Raw genomic sequence first — 17853 nt, forward strand, 5'->3', positions numbered from 1 at the left:
AGAAAAAGACAATAAACAGAGAATAAGAGAGGGTGGGTTTCTTAAATGTGTATATTTTAATGCTAGGAGCATTGTAAGAAAGGTGGATGAGCTTAGAGCCTGGATTGACACCTGGAAGTATGATGTTGTGGCGATCAGTGAAACATGGTTGCAGGAGGGCTGTGATTGGAAACTAAATATTCCAGGATTTTGTTGCTTCAGGTGTGATAGAATTGGAGGGGCAAGAGGTGGAGGTGTTGCATTGCTTATCAGGGAAGATATCACAGCAGTGCGTTGGCAGGATAGATTAGAGGGCTCGTCTAGGGAGGCTATTTGGGTGGAACTGAGAAATGGGAAAGAGGTAGCAACACTTATAGGGGTGTATTATATACCGCCAAATGGGGAGCGAGAATTGGAAGAGCAAATATGTAAGGAGATTGCAGATATTAGTAGTAAGCACAAGGTAGTGATTGTGGGAGATTTCAATTTTCCACACATAGACTGGGAAACACATTCTGTAAATGGGCTGGATGGGTTGGAGTTTGTAAAATGTGTGCAGGATAGTTTTTTGCAGCAATACATAGAAGTACCTACTAGAGAAGGGGCGGTGCTGGACCTCCTGTTAGGAAATGAGACGGGTCAGGTGGCAGAGGTATGCGTTGGGGAACAGTTCGGGACCAGTGATCACAATACCATTAGTTTCAATATAATTATGGAGAGGGTCAGAACTGGACCTAGGGTTGAGATTCAGGAGTAGCTCTGCCAGCGCGGAGCTGTGAGGAAGGAATCGGGAGCCTGTGATCCATGATCAAAGGGTTGAAGCAAGTTGGTGCTTGATCAAGGGCTGTTAACCTGGGATTAGGGTTCAATGTGCATTGGGGTTTATGATGAAAGGGAGTGAGGGGGCTAATGGCTGTGATGGCCTGTGATCGGGAGGGAGATGGAGAGCAGTTCTATGAATATGAATCTGTAGTCAGAGGATGAAGTGACTTTTTGAATTGTTTCACTGCGGAGCTTCAGTACTATGATCTCGGTTAAACAGAACCTGGATTATTGTACAGTTTTGGTCTCCTTACCTAAAACGGGTGTTGGTTTATTATTGTCACATGTACTGTGATAAAATGGAAACGTGTTTTGCATCCTTATGCAAGCAGATCCTACCATACATGAGTGCAATCAAACCGTACGTGAAAAACGGCTGTACAAAAGGATAAAGTGTTACAGCTACAGGGAAAGTGCAGATAAACAAAAATGTGCAAGAGCTGTGACAGGATTGGAAGATCATTGGAATTCTGTGGAGACTCAGCCATTGATTCCTTTCAACGTAGAGATTGATGAATTTCTAGATACTAAGGAAATTGAGGAACTTGGGAATAGGAAAAAAGCACTGTGGTGGAAATTTGACAAATGTGCACTTTCTCTCATTTTCTGAAGCCAGTACCTCAGGGAGGCCATAGGTAGCAAAACCTAACTTCAAAGCTTCTGTTGTCCATTCCGTTAAGGTGCATCATCGGAACAGCAACACTTTTAACTGGAGTGGCGATGACCCAACCTAAAGAACGTTCTAATGAAGAACTCAATATGTGTGCAGTTCTCGTCATCACATCATAGGAAGGATGTGGAGGCTTTAGAGAAAACAGGGGATTATCAATCAATCAATCAATCAATCAATCAGTTTTATTCGTCACATTCCACATAAAGTGCAAGTGAAATGAATTTGTCAGCAGCGGTACAATGATAAAGAACACAACACAATGGAGAGGGTCAGAACTGGACCTAGGGTTGAGATTTTTGATTGGAGAAAGGCTAACTTTGAGGAGATGCGAAAAGATTTAAAAGGAGTAAATTGGGACATTTTGTTTTATGGGAAAGATGTGGAAGAGAAATGGAGTACATTTAAAGGTGAAATTTTAAGAGTACAGAATCTTTATGTCCCTGTTCGGTTGAAAGGAAAGTAAAAATCGGAAAGAGCCATGGTTTTCAAGGGAAATTGGACACTTGGTTCGGAAAAAGAGGGAGATCTACAATAATTATAGGCAGCATGGAGTAAATGAGGTGCTTGAGGAGTATAAAGAATGTAAAAAGAATCTTAAGAAAGAAATTAGAAAAGCTAAAAGAAGATATGAGGTTGCTTTGGCAAGTAAGGTGAAAGTAAACCCAAAGGGTTTCTACAGCTATATTAATAGCAAAAGGATAACGAGGGATAAAATTGATCCATTAGAGAGTCAGAGTGGACAGCTATCTGCAGAGCCAAAAGAGATGGGGGAGATATTGAACAATTTATTTTCTTCGGTATTCACCAAGGAGAAGGATATTGAATTATGTGAGGTAAGGGAAACAAGTAGAGTAGCTGTGGAAACTATGAGATTCAAAGAAGAGGAAGTACTGACACTTTTGAGAAATATAAAAGTGGATAAGTCTCCAGGTCCGGACAGGATATTCCCTAGGACATTGAGGGAAGTTAGTGTAGAAATAGCAGGGGCTATGACAGAAATATTTCAAATGTCATTAGAAACGGGAATAGTGCCGGAGGATTGGCGTACTGCGCATGTTGTTCCATTGTTTAAAAAGGGGTCTAAGAGTAAACCTAGCAATTATAGACCTGTTAGTTTGACGTCAGTGGTGGACAAATTAATGGAAAGGATACTTAGAGATAATATATATAAGCATCTGGATAAACAGGGTCTGATTAGGAACAGTCAACATGGATTTGTGCCTGGAAGGTCATGTTTGACTAATCTTCTTGAATTTTTTGAAGAGGTTACTCGGGAAATTGATGAGGGTAAAGCAGTGGATGTTGTATATATGGACTTCAGTAAGGCCTTTGACAAGGTTCCTCATGGAAGGTTGGTTAAGAAGGTTCAATGGTTGGGTATTAATGGTGGAGTAGCAAGATGGATTCAACGGTGGCTGAATGGGAGATGCCAGAGAGTAATGGTGGATGGTTGTTTGTCAGGTTGGAGGCTAGTGAATAGTGGGGTGCCACAGGGATCTGTGTTGGGTCCACTGTTGTTTGTCATGTACATCAATGATCTGGATGATGGTGTGGTAAATTGGATTAGTAAGTATGCAGATGATACTAAGATAGGTGGGGTTGTGGATAATGAAGTAGATTTTCAAAGTCTACAGAGAGATTTATGCCAGTTGGAAGAGTGGGCTGAAAGATGGCAGATGGAGTTTAATGCTGATAAGTGTGAGGTGCTGCATCTTGGCAGGACAAATCAAAATAGGACGTACATGGTAAATGGTAGGGAATTGAAGAATGCAGGTGAACAGAGGGATCTGGGAATAACTGTGCACAGTTCCCTGAAAGTGGAATCTCATGTAGATAGGGTGGTAAAGAAAGCTTTTAGTGTGCTGGCCTTTATAAATCAGAGCATTGAGTATAGAAGTTGGGATGTAATGTTAAAATTGTACAAGGCATTGGTGAGGCCAATTCTGGAGTATGGTGTACTATTTTGGTCGCCTAATTATAGGAAGGATGTCAACAAAATAGGGAGAGTACAGAGGAGATTTACTAGAATGTTGCCTGGGTTTCAGCAACTAAGTTACAGAGAAAGGTTGAACAAGTTAGGGCTTTATTCTTTGGAGCGCAGAAGGTTAAGGGGGGACTTGATAGAGGTCTTTAAAATGATGAGAGGGATAGACAGAGTTGACGTGGATAAGCTTTTCCCACTGCGAGTAGGGAAGATTCAAACAAGGGGACATGACTTGAGAATTAAGGGACAGAAGTTTAGGGGTAACATGAGGGGGAACTTCTTTACTCAGAGAGTGGTGGCTGTGTGGAATGAGCTTCCAGTGAAGGTGGTGGAGGCAGGTTCATTTTTATCATTTAAAAATAAATTGGATAGTTATATGGACGGGAAAGGAATGGAGGGTTATGGTCTGAGTGCAGGTATATGGGACTAGGGGAGAATACGTGTTCGGCACGGACTAGAAGGGTCGAGATGGCCTGTTTCCGTGCTGTAATTGTTATATGGTTGTATGGTTATCTATAGATTGAATGCAGGTGCTCCAGAAAGCAGTTAGCATGTGTTTTGTCTGATGTGGAGGAGATCTTGTTGTGAATAGTAAATGCTGTGCAATAGATTGCATGAAGTGTAAGTGAATCACTGCTTCACCAGGAAGGACTGCTTGGATCCCTGGAGGCGGAGAACAACGTAAAAGGAAACCTGTGGTTGCAAGGGCAAGTGCCACAAGAAGGAATGTGGTTGGAAGTGACAGAAGCATGAACCAGGGAGCCTGGAAGGCTGTAATGCTCAGGCAATGTGTGTCTGGTGGTCTTTGTGCAGGTGGCTGAGATTGAAAAATTGCCCAGAGAAATGTGCAGGACTTTCATATGCAATAACTGCTGACAATAATTTCTATTCTTGAGTGCAGGTCCATGCCAGGAAATTGGTTCAACCTGTAGGTTTTCTATGCTTAAATTCACAAAAAAAGTTATTGTGGTTTCTTTGAGCTATTTGCGTCCAGTTGCTGTGGAAGTCCTGCTCATCTGGAAATTGGACAAGCACTTCTTGCCATGGTTAATCCTAATATCAGTTTCAATTTAATTTTGTGTTTCCAGGCATATGGTTGCATCATTGTCATGAACTGCTTATGTTAACTACTTAACAAGAGAAATTGAATCAAAAGGTAGTGACTTGCAGCCTTTGTAAACAACTCATATTTAAATAAGATATCATGCTGAAAGTAGTCAACTAAACTTGAACGCCTTGTCCGATCTATTCCGACTATTTCTTCCACCAGAATGTTCCTTTTGTGGGCAAATAGCTTTGTAATTTTTATTTTCAAAACTAGTGCTAGTAGCCCTCTGCAAAGATCAAGGGAGTCTGTGATGTGCTCAACGCACATAGTTCAGAGACACATTGATCTGTAACTTTGGTGGTTATGCTGAACATAAGGCCTACAGTCGCAGGGCACAATCGACCAGCTCCATCAGTTGAAGGGAAGCCCATTTATAGATGCTTACCCCACCATGGATTTCCCTCTCATCTTCCCCCTCCCAATGGGCTGTCATTGAGAGACTGCTTTAACTACACCATCCGCTTCCCATGGCTCAGCATGTAAGGACAGCGCAGCTGCCAGCCTAACATGCAGCTACTCCTTGCAAAATGCCTGGTTCACATTTTAACTCACTTAGAAGGTACCAAATAACAATTGCATAGAGAAAATATATTTCAATAGGCAATAGGTGCAGGAGTAGGCCTTTCGGCCCTTCGAGCCAGCACCGCCATTCAATGTGATCATGGCTGATCATCCCCAATCAGTACCCCGTTCCTGCCTTCTCCCCATATCCCCTGACTCTGCTATCTTTAAGAGCCCTATCTAGCTCTCTCTTGAAAGCATCCAGAGAACCTGCCTCCACCGCCCTCTGAGGCAGAGAATTCCACACTCACAACACTCTGTGAGAAAAAGTGTTTCCTCGTCTCCGTTGTAAATGGGTTACCCCTTATTCTTAAACTGTGGCCCCTGGTTCTGGACTCCCCCAACATTGGGAACATGTTTCCTGCCTCTAGCGTGTCGCAACTCCAGAGTGTACAAGCCCAGCCGCTCCATTCTCTCAGCATATGGCAGTCCCGCCATCCTGGGAATTAACCTTGTAAACCTACGCTGCACTCCCTCAATAGCAAGAATGTCCTTCCTCAAATTAGGGGACCAAAACTGCACACAATACTCCAGGTGTGGTCTCACTAGGGTTCTGTACAACTGCAGAAGGAAGTTTTCTGTTTTGTTTTCAAACTCCAAGTTGGCATTAATGCTATAAGCAGCATCCATTTAGCACAACAAATGTGCCTGAAGTCTACTTAATAAGCACATAATTAAACTATGTGCTGCTTGCACTGGGCGTGGAATTTTGTGGAAAAAAAACTATGGTCGGCATACCAAATTCCTTATTCAACTCTGATTTTCTGTTACTTAAAATTCAGCAGCTAAACCTGATGCTGGAAGTGGAGTGTTAAAAATTACTAGACTAGGTGCAGATCCATTGGGTCTGCTCCCCCAATGCAATATTCCACCACTCACCCGTTCCCCCAATGCAATATTCCACTACTCATGCATAACCCAGGTGCAGCTCATTTCCTGTCATCCCCCAGCACTCCCTCAACCTCCTCTTCACCCTCCCTCTTCTTTGACCTCTCCTCCTCCCCTCTCCCAATCCCTCCCTCACCTCTCTCTGCCTCTCCTTTCCCCTACCCTCAGTCACTCCCTCCTTCCCTCCATAACTCTTCTCCTCTCCCTACCCCCCCTCCTATCCCTCTATCCCCCCCACTCCTCACCTCCCTCTATCCCCCCACCCCCCGCCACTGTCCCTCTTGACCTCCCCCACTGCCCTCCTCTCCCTCTATTCCCCCTCCTCTCCCACTCTCCCTCCTCACCTCCCCCACTTTCCCCGCTCTCCCTATCCCCTTCTCTCCCTCAATCCCCCCACTCTCCCTCCTCACCTCCCCAGGATCTTTCCCCTCTCCTCCTCCCCTCCCCCACCTCTCCCTCCCTCTCCTTTCACCTACCCTCAGTCACTCACTCCATCCATCCATAAAAAGCAGCATCTGCAGTTCAGCCTCCACAGGTCATTCATTGTTAGCTGTTGTTTAGATGCCGTTGACTTGACGATTGGACCAGTTTGCATTGTGTGTGTATGAGTTACTCAAACTCGTAAACTGCTCGGCCACCCTGTAACCTCGGCCACCTCTCCCTCCCTCCTTCTGCCCACTCCGGCTCAGCCGCCGCTCGGTCCATCCCCGTCCTATCCGACCACCTGCAGTTGCCGTTGAGCCCGTCCGCCCAATCGTGCCTGCCCGCCCACCCAATCCCTGCCCACATGCATGCTAGCTGCCGCCGCCGGGCCGAATGGGGGGGCGGGGGGGGGGGGGGAGGGATACGGGATGGAGTCGCTGTTCGTCACAGTGGACACCAGGAGTTTCGACGAGCTGGTGGAGAAGATCTCCTTTGAGGGGGCCGTGAGGGTGAGTTACCACAGTGGAGGAGATGGACGGTCACAGCCATTCACCCAGGGGGATGGATAGACGGGACCGCAATTGCCGCAGAGAGAGGCGGGGGAGAGGGGTGAGTGAGGGAGCGAGAGACAGGACCAGGGTCTCCACTGATCCCCCCCCACCCCGCCCCCGCGGCCGCCTTCGGTGGTGGGGGAGACAGTAGACAAGTTAATGTGAGGAGGGGTGAGAGGAGTTCGTGAGTGAGACGGGAGAGGCCGCGGTGCAGGAAGGGGCGTCGCTGTGGCATTGACTGACAGGAGAGGGGACCAATCTGCGCATGTGTGGTTTTTATGATTTTTAAACCTTAATAACTTTGAAAATATACCACAAATCGGAACAAAACTAATTACACTTGCAGCACAGTAGTATGGTGAGTAAGTTGGCGGAAAATCGTAGCGCTATCTGTACTGTTTTTGCGCAAATAAAAATACAATGGAAGAGCACAAGATCAGAGTTTTAGATATGTATAGATTGATAGATTCCCTTCCAGTTTAAGGAAATGACTAAATTCCCTATATGCTGACCTGCATACATAGAACAGGCTGATACAATGCTGCATGTCATTACAAATTAAATGGAAGGTTACATTTTTGGTTGAAGTTTTACAGTCAATTAATTTTGGATACAAGGTCCTCAAATTTGGTCAAACTGCTCCACCCTCCCCCACCCATAGAAAAGTGGGGAATGTTTTAAATGGTGAGAAGCTGAAAGATGTTGGTGTTCAGAGAGACCACAGTGTCCTTGCATTCAAAAATACAGGGACTGCAATGAAGGTTCACTAGACAGATTTCTGGGAGGGACGTCATTTAAAGAGGTTGTGCCTTTCTAGACTTTAGAATGACAATAGGCAATAGGTGCAGGAAAAGGCCATTCGGCCCTTCGAGCCAGCACCGCCATTCAATGTGATAATGGCTGATTATCCACAATCAGTACCCCGTCCCTGCCTTCTCACCATATCCCTTGACTCTGCTATCTAACTCTCTCTTGAAAGCACCCAGACAATTGTTCTCCACTGCCTTCTGAGGCAGAGAATTCCCAGATTCACAATTCTCTGGGTGAAAACGTTTTTCCTAATCTCCGTTCTAAATGGCCTACCCCTTATTATTAAACTGTGGCCCCTGGTTCTGGACTCCCCCAACATCGGGAACATGTTTACTGCCCCTAGTGTGTCCAATCCCTTAATAATCTTATGTTTCAATAATATTAATGTATATTGTAAATAGCTGTGGTTCCCAGCACCGAGCCTTGCGGAACCCCATAAGTCACTGCCTGCCGTTCTGAAAGGGACCCGTTAACCCTACTCTTTGTTTCCTGTTTGCCAACCAATTTTCTATCCATGTCAGTACCCTACCCCCAATGTGCTCTAATTTTGCACAATAATCTCCTGTGTTGGACCTTACCAAATGCTTTCAGAAAGTCCAGGTACACTACATTCACTGGATCTCCCTTGTCCATTTTCCTAGTTACATCCTCAAAAAATTCCAGAATATTAGCCAAGCATGATTTCCCCTTCGTAAATCCATGCTGACTCGGACCAATCCTGTGACTGCTACTACTGAGAGTTAATCTTACTGAAGCACGCATAATTCTTGGCTGCATTGGTGGGGCAGTTGTAAGGATGACCTTTCCTTTGGCTGGCATGTCTGGACCTGGGATGACTGTCTTATATAAGTGTTCAGCCAACGAACCCTGAGATGGGGAGAGTTTTCTTTACACAGAGGCAGTAAATCCTTACATTCTTTACCCAAGAAGGGTGCAGAGAATCTGTTGCTGAGTATAATAGAGAGATTCATAGATATTTGGGGATTTGGTGAATTAGGCAATGTGGGGTTGGGACAGGACAGAGGTGCTGAAGTAAAAGATCTGCCATGACCTTGCTTAAAGGTAAAAGAGGCACAAAGGGCTTAATGAGTTAAACTTGCTTGTATTTATTATTTTCATTTTAAATGTTGTAACAGAGGAACTCTGGTGTTATATGTTATCGGTACTGCAGTGGGGAAGTCAGCCTAGATTTCCATGGTGAGTTGAAATGAGGTTTGGTCTCATCACCATTGCACAAAGATGAGACTGTTGCCAAATGAACCAGGGTAGATATAATCTTTTGTTAACCTATCCCGTAATGATCACATCAATTGTTAATGATAGGTTGCCTTTCTTGTTACTTTACTTGCCTTATTTAATTTACTGGGGAAGCCACCTTAATCTACAACTCACACAAAGTCAAATCAAAACAGATCAGAAACCAAATGGTTTGTTGATCATGATAGCTGATTTGGGAAAGTCTCCTTGTAATTGATGCAAGCCAAACTTGGCATAATTCAGTCCTGTGTCGAATGTCCTCTCAGAACCACAAATATATTGATCATAATAAACCACAGCTCGAAGCACAAAGTGATTACTCAAGAGAGAATAATTTTGCTTTTAGGATCTGTGTCACTACAATGGAGGTTGTCAATTATACATTGGAGGTTGTACAATAATTAAAAGTGAACAACATGAAGTATGAGAGTAGGAAATTGAGTGGCAATATATTGAGGTGTCTTAAAATAATTGATTGGTGTGTTCCTTCAGTATATTTCAGTATATTCAGTACAGTGATGCTTCAAGAACAAAACATACGAAACCTTGATTGATGAGAAATGAAATTTGTCCTCTAAAGTTTATCATTTTCCAAAGAGATAGCCACATCCTCTGTCCAGTCCCAACCCCACATTGCCCAATTCACCAAATCCCCAAATATCTATGAATCTCTCTATTATACTCAGCAACAGATTCTCTGCACCCTTCTTGGGTAAAGAACTTGCATGGCTCCATGTTTAAATAAATTCAATTATAAATATCTCTGGTTGAAACCAGTTCTAATGCCTTTCCTTGAACACAAACACAGTGGGATATCCTTATGATCCAGTGCTCACGTTTTAAGATTTGGCGGGAATTTTACATAAATCCACCAAAGCCTCTAAAACCTTTAAATCCTTTCATAATTTCCAAGTAATTTAAAACTTAATCTAAACCTAAACGCTGTAATTTTAACTTAATTTACCAGCATTATTGTATATCATGTGGTTTCTGAAACCAGAGATGATTTCCAGCTGCACATACTCTGAGAATTTTCCACTTTCTCATGATGTTATCTACTTTTCAAATTCAATTTGTGCAAATTCATTAACTTCCATGATGATGTGGCTCAGCCTTCTGCAGAAAAGGCTCCACCCACCCATCGTTCTTCTGTTCAATGGCTTAGATTGATTTCCTGTCGAAGAATGCTTCATTTCAAAATCATTCCCGTATGTTCATTTCGTTGCTCCCCTAATACCTCCCTATCACTGAAACTTCTTTTTTGCAAACTTTTTTTTGGAGCCATTTTTGCATTTTGCAATTCACTAATGTATGTCTTTGGTACATTATGAAATAGTACATGAAATAAATAAAGGTATTACTCAAGTTGCAAATTTGTCCCTTACACATCTGAAGCTACAGAAAATGGTATGTGTCCTCAATTTACAAGGCTTCTACTACTATTACAGTTGAAACGTGCTAATCATCAATGATAATGCATCTTGGACTATCTCCCTCACAATTTTATCGTCTTTGAAATTCTAAAGATTTTTTATTGATTCATCAGTTTCCTCTGCGCACACTTCAGGATTGATTCAAAATATCCCATTCATTTTGAGAACTGCACCTCCTCTATGAAAGCATCATGTTATAATCATTAATACTAAGCTGGATGCAATCAATGGAAGTGAAAAAGATTAGCATTACTTTTTATAGTTAAATCTTGAAGTGTCAGCAGTGCAAACAAATAGGGTAAAGGTAAGAATAAAATGTTATTCCTGCAAGTGCACAATATGTTATAATGGACTGACGTGTTTGAATGGAGAGAATGAAAAAACAGATTAAGGATGTGGTTGGAAGAGCAGAATCAAAGGCATGAATCCGTGAGGTTAATGGTTATTGTGGAAACAGCAAGGGCCTTTCTGCCAAGACTTGAAAACATATGGCTGGTGTTGAACCTTTTAAAAGTGCCGATATTTTCAAGATCAATTTCAAGAAATGTGCGAGGCAGCATAATATTCGCCTGTGTGAGGAAGTGAAGAAACAAGCTACTCTAAATATGTTCTTAATGAGGACAAAACAGGGCTCTTTTGGAAGACAATCCACTCACACGTTGTCCACATAAGGGATATGTGTACATAGCTTCTGTGCATTTATGAGATTAAAATATCTCTGAGAAAATAATGGCAAGTTGACAAATGAGGCTGGGTTTGATGAAGTAGACCAGAATGACATGGGGGAGTATTTGGAAATGTTTGGCGATAACTTTGGAATGAAGATCTGTTGGAGCTAAGATAATACGAGGAGCAAAATACCACAGTCACCAAACCAACTTTTACGTTTTTTTGCCCAATATTATTGTGCTCAGAAATACAATCAAAGTTTATATTTTAAAACTAATGAGAACTACCTTTTCAATTTCAAAATGCCCAGAAATGCCCACTTCCAAAATTAAGGTTAAATTATTTCAAAATTATTGTAAATTGTTTTCAAACTACCATAGTAACAACAAATCCTTTTGATTTGACTACAAATAAAACACGTTGTGGAAAAAGTAGCTATATGTTTAACATAGAGTCATAGTCATAGAGTGATACAGTGTGGAAACAGGCCCTTCGGCCCAACTTGCAGGCCACACAGACCAACAATGTCCCAGCTACACTAGTCCCACGCCTGCGTTTGGTCCATATCCCTCCAAACATGTCCTATCCATGTACCTGTCTAACTGTCTCTTAAATGATGGGATAGTCCCAGCCTCAACTACCTTCTCTGACAGCTTGTTCCATACACCCACCACCCTTTGTGTGAAAAAGTTATCCTCGGATTCTTATTAAATCTTTTCCCCTTCACCTTGAACCTGTGTCCCCTACTCCTTGCAAGAGACTATGTGCATCTACCCGATCTATTCCTCTCATGATTTTGTACACAATGAGGTGGTACTAGCTCAAATAAATTAAAAATGATGATGGCAATGTTTACACCCGCTCATTCAATACACAATAGACAATAGGTGCAGGAGTAGGCCATTTGGCCCTTCGAGCCAGCACCGCCATTCAATGTGATCATGGCTGATCATTCCCAATCAGTACCCCGTTCCTGCCTTCTCCCCATATCCCCTGACTCCGCTATTTTTAAGAGCTCTATCCAGCTCTCTCTTGAAAGCATCCAGAGAACCTGCCTCCACCACCCTCTGAGGCAGAGAATTCCACAGAATCACCACTCTCTGTGAGAAAAAGTGTTTCCTTGTCTCCGTTCTAAATGGCTTACTCCTTATTGCTAAACTGTGGCCCCTGGTTCTGGACTCCCCCAACATCGGGAATATGTTTCCTGCCTCTAGCGTGTCCAAGCCCTTAACAATCTTATATGTTTCAATGAAATCCCCTCTCATCCTTCTAAATTCCAGAGTGTACAAGCCCAGCTGCTCCATTCTCTCAGCATGATGACAGTTTATAATGAGAGAGCATCAACACCACGATACAAGGGTCCAGGATGATGATAAATAATCTGGTCTTCAATCTAAAGCATGACACCTGGGGTTTTTATTAAATATCTGGATCTTCATTGCATTGACCCCTTTAGTCGCCTGACCAAAGTTGGCACGAGGGTTGTCTTTGTGTTGAAATATGTAGCCCTGACAATTGTCAAAAGAAAACCAAAAGAAAAACAGATAATGCTTCAACACTCAGCAAGTCACCGAGTAACTGTGGAAAGAGATACAGACAGAATGGAATGACAAGAGATTGTAGACATTGCAATCTAGAGCAAAAATCAAACCTCTGGAGGAACTTAATAAGTCTGGCAGCATTTGTGGAGGGAAATGGACAGATGATGTTTCAAGTTTGGACCCTTCTTCAGACAGATGGAGCACCAGATTATGGCCAGCTATATCTCCTTTTCTTCATCAGTCTGAAGAATGCTCCCAGTCTGAAACGTTGCCTGTCCATTTCTCTCCAAAGATGCTGCCTGCCATAATCCACAAGATTTAAAGATGGTTGAAAGCAAAGGTAAATGGAACAAGACCAATGTATAAATGGTACAGCTCTGAACGCAACTCTAGACCAGTGATTCTTAACCTTTTTGGCACCAGTACGCGCATACGTGAATAAAACACTGTATGTAGTATGTACCTTTGTTGGGTTCCTAAACATAGGCTCAACAAATTGATATGTTATTTGTGTCCCCTTCATGACCCCCGGCAAAGCCCTAAACAACCCCCATAGGGGGTCACGACCCCCAGGTTAAGAACCACTGCTTGCCGGGTTCTCTCAAAAGAAGGGCCAACTGACAACTGGAGATTAAGCTAACAGACTGATATGTTATTTCTAGCTAAGCTAGAAACAGACTAATTGGAAGAATTGCATGTGAACATTTTTCACAAGGTTCAGTTATGCACAGTTATTGCAAACTGATGAGCAATATTGCAAAAAACTCAAAACTATTTATAAAATGGTAACATGTTAAAAGGAAGGAACTAGTTTATGTCTAACATGACCATATGCAAAAATAACCGCATTATTATAAAAAGTCACAACCACAGCACTCAAAAATAACTATTTGATGGAGAAATAGTAATCTCATTTATCCTTTAACTTGGTAACAATGCAAAAACGTGATTGCGATTATATTTATGGCATGCACCAAGATTTGTTTCATTGATGAACTAATAAATTTACAAAAAGTTCATTTTGTTTATGCTTCATGGCATCCAATTCATAGATGCTCATTTCTTATTTCCAGTCACGAATAACTGTACGTGTCAAATAATTGAAACAAAAAAAAAACCTTTTCACCCTCAAAGGCATTCCATCATATTTTTAATATGGTTGTTTTCTTTTTATCGAAACAAAAAACTTAATGTAAGAAATGACAGTTCTGGAATAAGGCCAAATGTCTCACCATCCAATGCCAAAAATCTTTGATGACAATAATTAATTAAAATTTTGTGGTCAGAGTCAGGTGATTTCTAGCATGGATATCAGTTGATTCACTGGTGTTCGTGTTCAGATCAAGGTGAAGAACAAACAGGCTTGTATGGAAAAGAATTGGAAAATGTTCTTGCTGGGAGGGATACGCTTGTAGGTAGGCTTGATCAAAGCCAAAGAAAACTATTTTCATTCCACTTTGAACTGGAAATCAAATTACAATGTCAAAAAAATAGCAATTCTTTTTATTTTAATTAATTTTGAAACAATTAGCTACAATCCATGCCAAGGGAAGCAAGCCAAAACATTTGCAACCACAAGTGCCAAATACGCGATCCGTCAAGATCCCCAACGTCGCAGACGCCAGTCTTCAGCCAACTCAATGCATTCCACATGAATTCCAAGAAATGCCTGAGAGCAGGGAATAGAGCAAAGGCTATGGGCCCAGACAACATCCCATCTGTGGCCCAAGTGACCATGTTTCAAAACAAGCTGCGTCTTTAGCCAGAATAAAAACACAAAATGCAGGAAGAACTCAGCATGTCAGGAAGCATCTGTGGAAATAGAAATAATTGGTTCAGGTCCGGGATCCTTCATCAGAAATAAGAAAGAGTGAAACGGGTCGATGTAGATACCACCCAAGTTGATGGAGTATATGGGTGGAACAGAAGGAATTTCTTTGATATGATGCAGTGATGTGAAGTTAAAGAGGAGTGAAGTTCTGTGTAATTTGTTGCTAAAGGTGTGAAGTCAAGATATTTTGTGTCCTTCTTCGGTAATGGAACAGCGCACACTAAATATTTGTTCCCTTCATCACTTTCACATCACGCACCCAGTTATTAACCCAGTACCAACAAAATCTGCGAGTTCCCCAAGGACAAGGACAGCAAGTTTAGTTTTAGTTTATTTTAGTTTATTGTCACGTGTTCCGAGGTACAGTGAAACGTTTTTGTTGTGTGCTAACCAGTCAGCTGAAAGACAATACACGAGTGCAATAGACAATAGGAGCAGGATTAGGTCATTCGGCCCTTTGAGCCAGCATCGCCATTCAATGTGATCATGGCTGATCATCCCCAATCAGTACCCCGTTCCTGCCTTCTCTCCATATCCCCTGTCTCCGCTATCCTATCTAGCTCTCCCTTGAAAGTATCCAGAAAACCGTCCTCCACCGCCCTCTGACGCAGAGAATTCCACTGACTCACAACTTTCTGTAAAATGGATAGAGGGGAGAAGAGGGAGTAGCCAAAAGTGATTATGTAAAATATATCCCAGGTTCCTCCATTGTCTACCAATTTTCCTTCACCTAACTCTACAATCTAAACTCTGGGCAACTGTGCTTACATTTTCATTTGTGAAGGATACATTTCTGGGAAAAGATTTTGCATGCCAGTATGAATCCATTTAGCCCTGTTTTTAATAGTTTTTAATACTCAGGAATACTCCTTTAACTGGGTGAGGGATAAGGGTGGACAGGATATCTATATAATTAAAAGTGTCATCTTGACCACTTCCTGTCTGCGATGTATAATGATTTTAGAAAAAACGCTACCATATATCGCTATGATTTTTGGCCATCTTACTCACAGTCCTCCTTCGCTGAGCAGGCCCCGAGGATTTTTCCCATTGATGAAAAATAAAATAATTATGAGTGTTTAAAAAACCTTGAGATCCTCTCGCCTGTCAATCACCGTGATGAAGGTAATGCCCCTTCTGGAGGGGAGGGGGGGGACCACGACTATAAAACCCCGGATGCCTGGACGTGACTCAGTCACTCTGCAAGATCGCGAGAGAGAGGCCACGACTCTCATTCTAAGCTGTGAATCAACTGAACTGTGAGTCTGTAATGTAATTGCAATAAATGATTTGTTAGCCCTTAATGACAATGCCATGGGTTGTTTGGCCTACTGCCCTGCCTGTGCTTGAAACTGCAATGCTTTATTAGGTCCGACTGTGTTTGGAAGGAATAAATGCTTTATTAGGTCCAACTGTGTTTGGTTCAAAAGTCCCGCTCATTTCGTGACTTCCGCTTAGTGGACAGGTCGCGCTTATTGCGTAATTTCCGGTGAGTGCAGAGGTCGCGCTGATTGCGTAATTTCCTGTAAGTGCATAGGTGACACAGATTGCAGAAGTGCCGTTGACTGCAGAAGTCCCAAGGTATTCAAGAAAGTTTACTGCCATATACATGGTGTGTGAGTCAGTGAGTGTGTGTGTGTGTGTGTGTGAGAGTGAGAGTGTATATGTGTGTGTTTGTGAGTGTATGTGTGCTTGTGAGTGTGAGAGTGAGTGTGTGTGTGTGTGTGTGTGAGTGGGCTCAGTGACTGAGCTGCCAGCCCAAGAATCCATTCGGCCCACAATGTTCATACCAGCCCTCTGGAAACCAGTCCCTTTGGCCCGCAACACCATGCTAACGCTCCAGAAAGCCCCCCCCCCCCCCCTCCCCCCACTGGCCAGCAATATTGGAATTGGTGGAGAGCTGGAATATTGCGTTAGGGGACCTGCCCTCCCATGTGAAGCTAAGACCCAACGGATCCCATTTAGCCTCGTCCCATTTATAAAGGAACATACATAGTTTTTGAGGAACAACAGATAGTTCAACAAAAGCAAGTTTGCAAATCTTTTAGCCTATCCCCAAGTGTACATTTTCATATCTTCTCAATTGAATGGTTCAAACAAAAAAAAAAGGCAGGCAGCATGTTTAGGATAAGTGATATAACCAACAGTATAGTTCTCTTACAGTGAAAGTAGCCACAACAAAAAGTATCACTCCTGGAAACTTAGCAAGGAACCTGTAGAATTAGGCTCCGCAGCCCCACAAACCTGCTCACACCTGGTTAAGTGTACCTCAAGTCCACTTTGCCAGTAGATCCCCACAATGTCAAAATGTCCATCAATTCCAGTCTTAAAAATAATCCTAGTCCAAGTAATCGAAAGATGTTATTGAGCTAGAGAATTTCCAAGCTGCAACCTTGTGCATATCTCCCCAGATTTTTGCACTGTGCTGGTCAGTTATCTTCTGTGGGGTGGGGTATTGGAGGAGGAAAAGCAACAGAATGGAAGGAGAAAAAAAAACTGGTAGGAGGAAGGCAGTTAGGAAACGGGAGAATGAAGGAAGAAGGGAGAGCGAGGATGGTTCAGAGGAAGTGGGTGGGAGATGGAATACAATAGACAAGAGGTGCAGGAGTAGGCCATTCGGCCCTTCATTGTGATCATGGCTGATCATCTACAATCAGTACCCCATTCCTGCCTTCTCTCCATATGCAGGAGGTCCTCTTTGCTCCTATACTCAACTCCTCGTATTATAAAGGCCAACATGCTATTCACTTTCTTCACTGCCTGCTGTACCTGCATGCTTACTTTCAGTGACTGATGAACAAGGACCCCCCAGATCCCGTTGTACTTCCCCTTTTCCCAACTTGACACCATTTCATTAATAGAGAGTGGAAGGCATTGATCAGTCTGGAAGGGTAGGAAGTAGCAATTTATACTTTTAATTTGTACTTTTGACAATCTTAAGAATGGCATTTGTGACTTACACTACAGAAATATATACTTCATGCAAAACTTTTAATTATAATACCTTCTGATTGATATTAGGTGGGAAAAAAATATTTCCACGTATATATATTGTCATCCTTAAAAATGAAATACAGCACACCATAGTATTTTTTTGTTAGTATAGAAATACTCCTCTTAAAGAATCAGTCCATTTATTTTATTACCTTTGTATTGGTACATTGGTACCAGGGTTCAGAACGCCTCAATGCTTGTGGTTCAGAAAGCCTTTTCCATGGCTGTTGCTTCTCCCAAAAACCCTTGAACTATCATCCACTTCGGCCTGTAGTTTCACAGTGGGCACGGCGAAAACAGAAGACACTGGGGTGAGGAGAAGCACAAAG

At 42.5% G+C, this 17853-nt stretch overlaps 1 protein-coding gene across 4 annotated transcripts in view; it reads right to left on the bottom strand.

Annotated features, from left to right (window-relative positions):
- Window positions 1-17853, bottom strand: part of cdk14 (cyclin dependent kinase 14) — a 665904-nt gene that overhangs the window by 108618 nt on the left and 539433 nt on the right. For all 4 annotated transcript variants that reach the window (XM_033012625.1, XM_033012602.1, XM_033012618.1 and 1 more), the window contains one exon: window positions 17677-17830. In XM_033012625.1, the coding sequence (XP_032868516.1) occupies window positions 17715-17830 (116 nt within the window). In that variant the 3' untranslated portion in view covers window positions 17677-17714. The remainder of the gene's footprint in view (window positions 1-17676; window positions 17831-17853) is intronic.

The sequence above is a fragment of the Amblyraja radiata genome, chromosome 2, assembly GCF_010909765.2.
Source record: "Amblyraja radiata isolate CabotCenter1 chromosome 2, sAmbRad1.1.pri, whole genome shotgun sequence".
Classification (NCBI taxonomy): Eukaryota; Metazoa; Chordata; class Chondrichthyes; order Rajiformes; family Rajidae; genus Amblyraja; species Amblyraja radiata.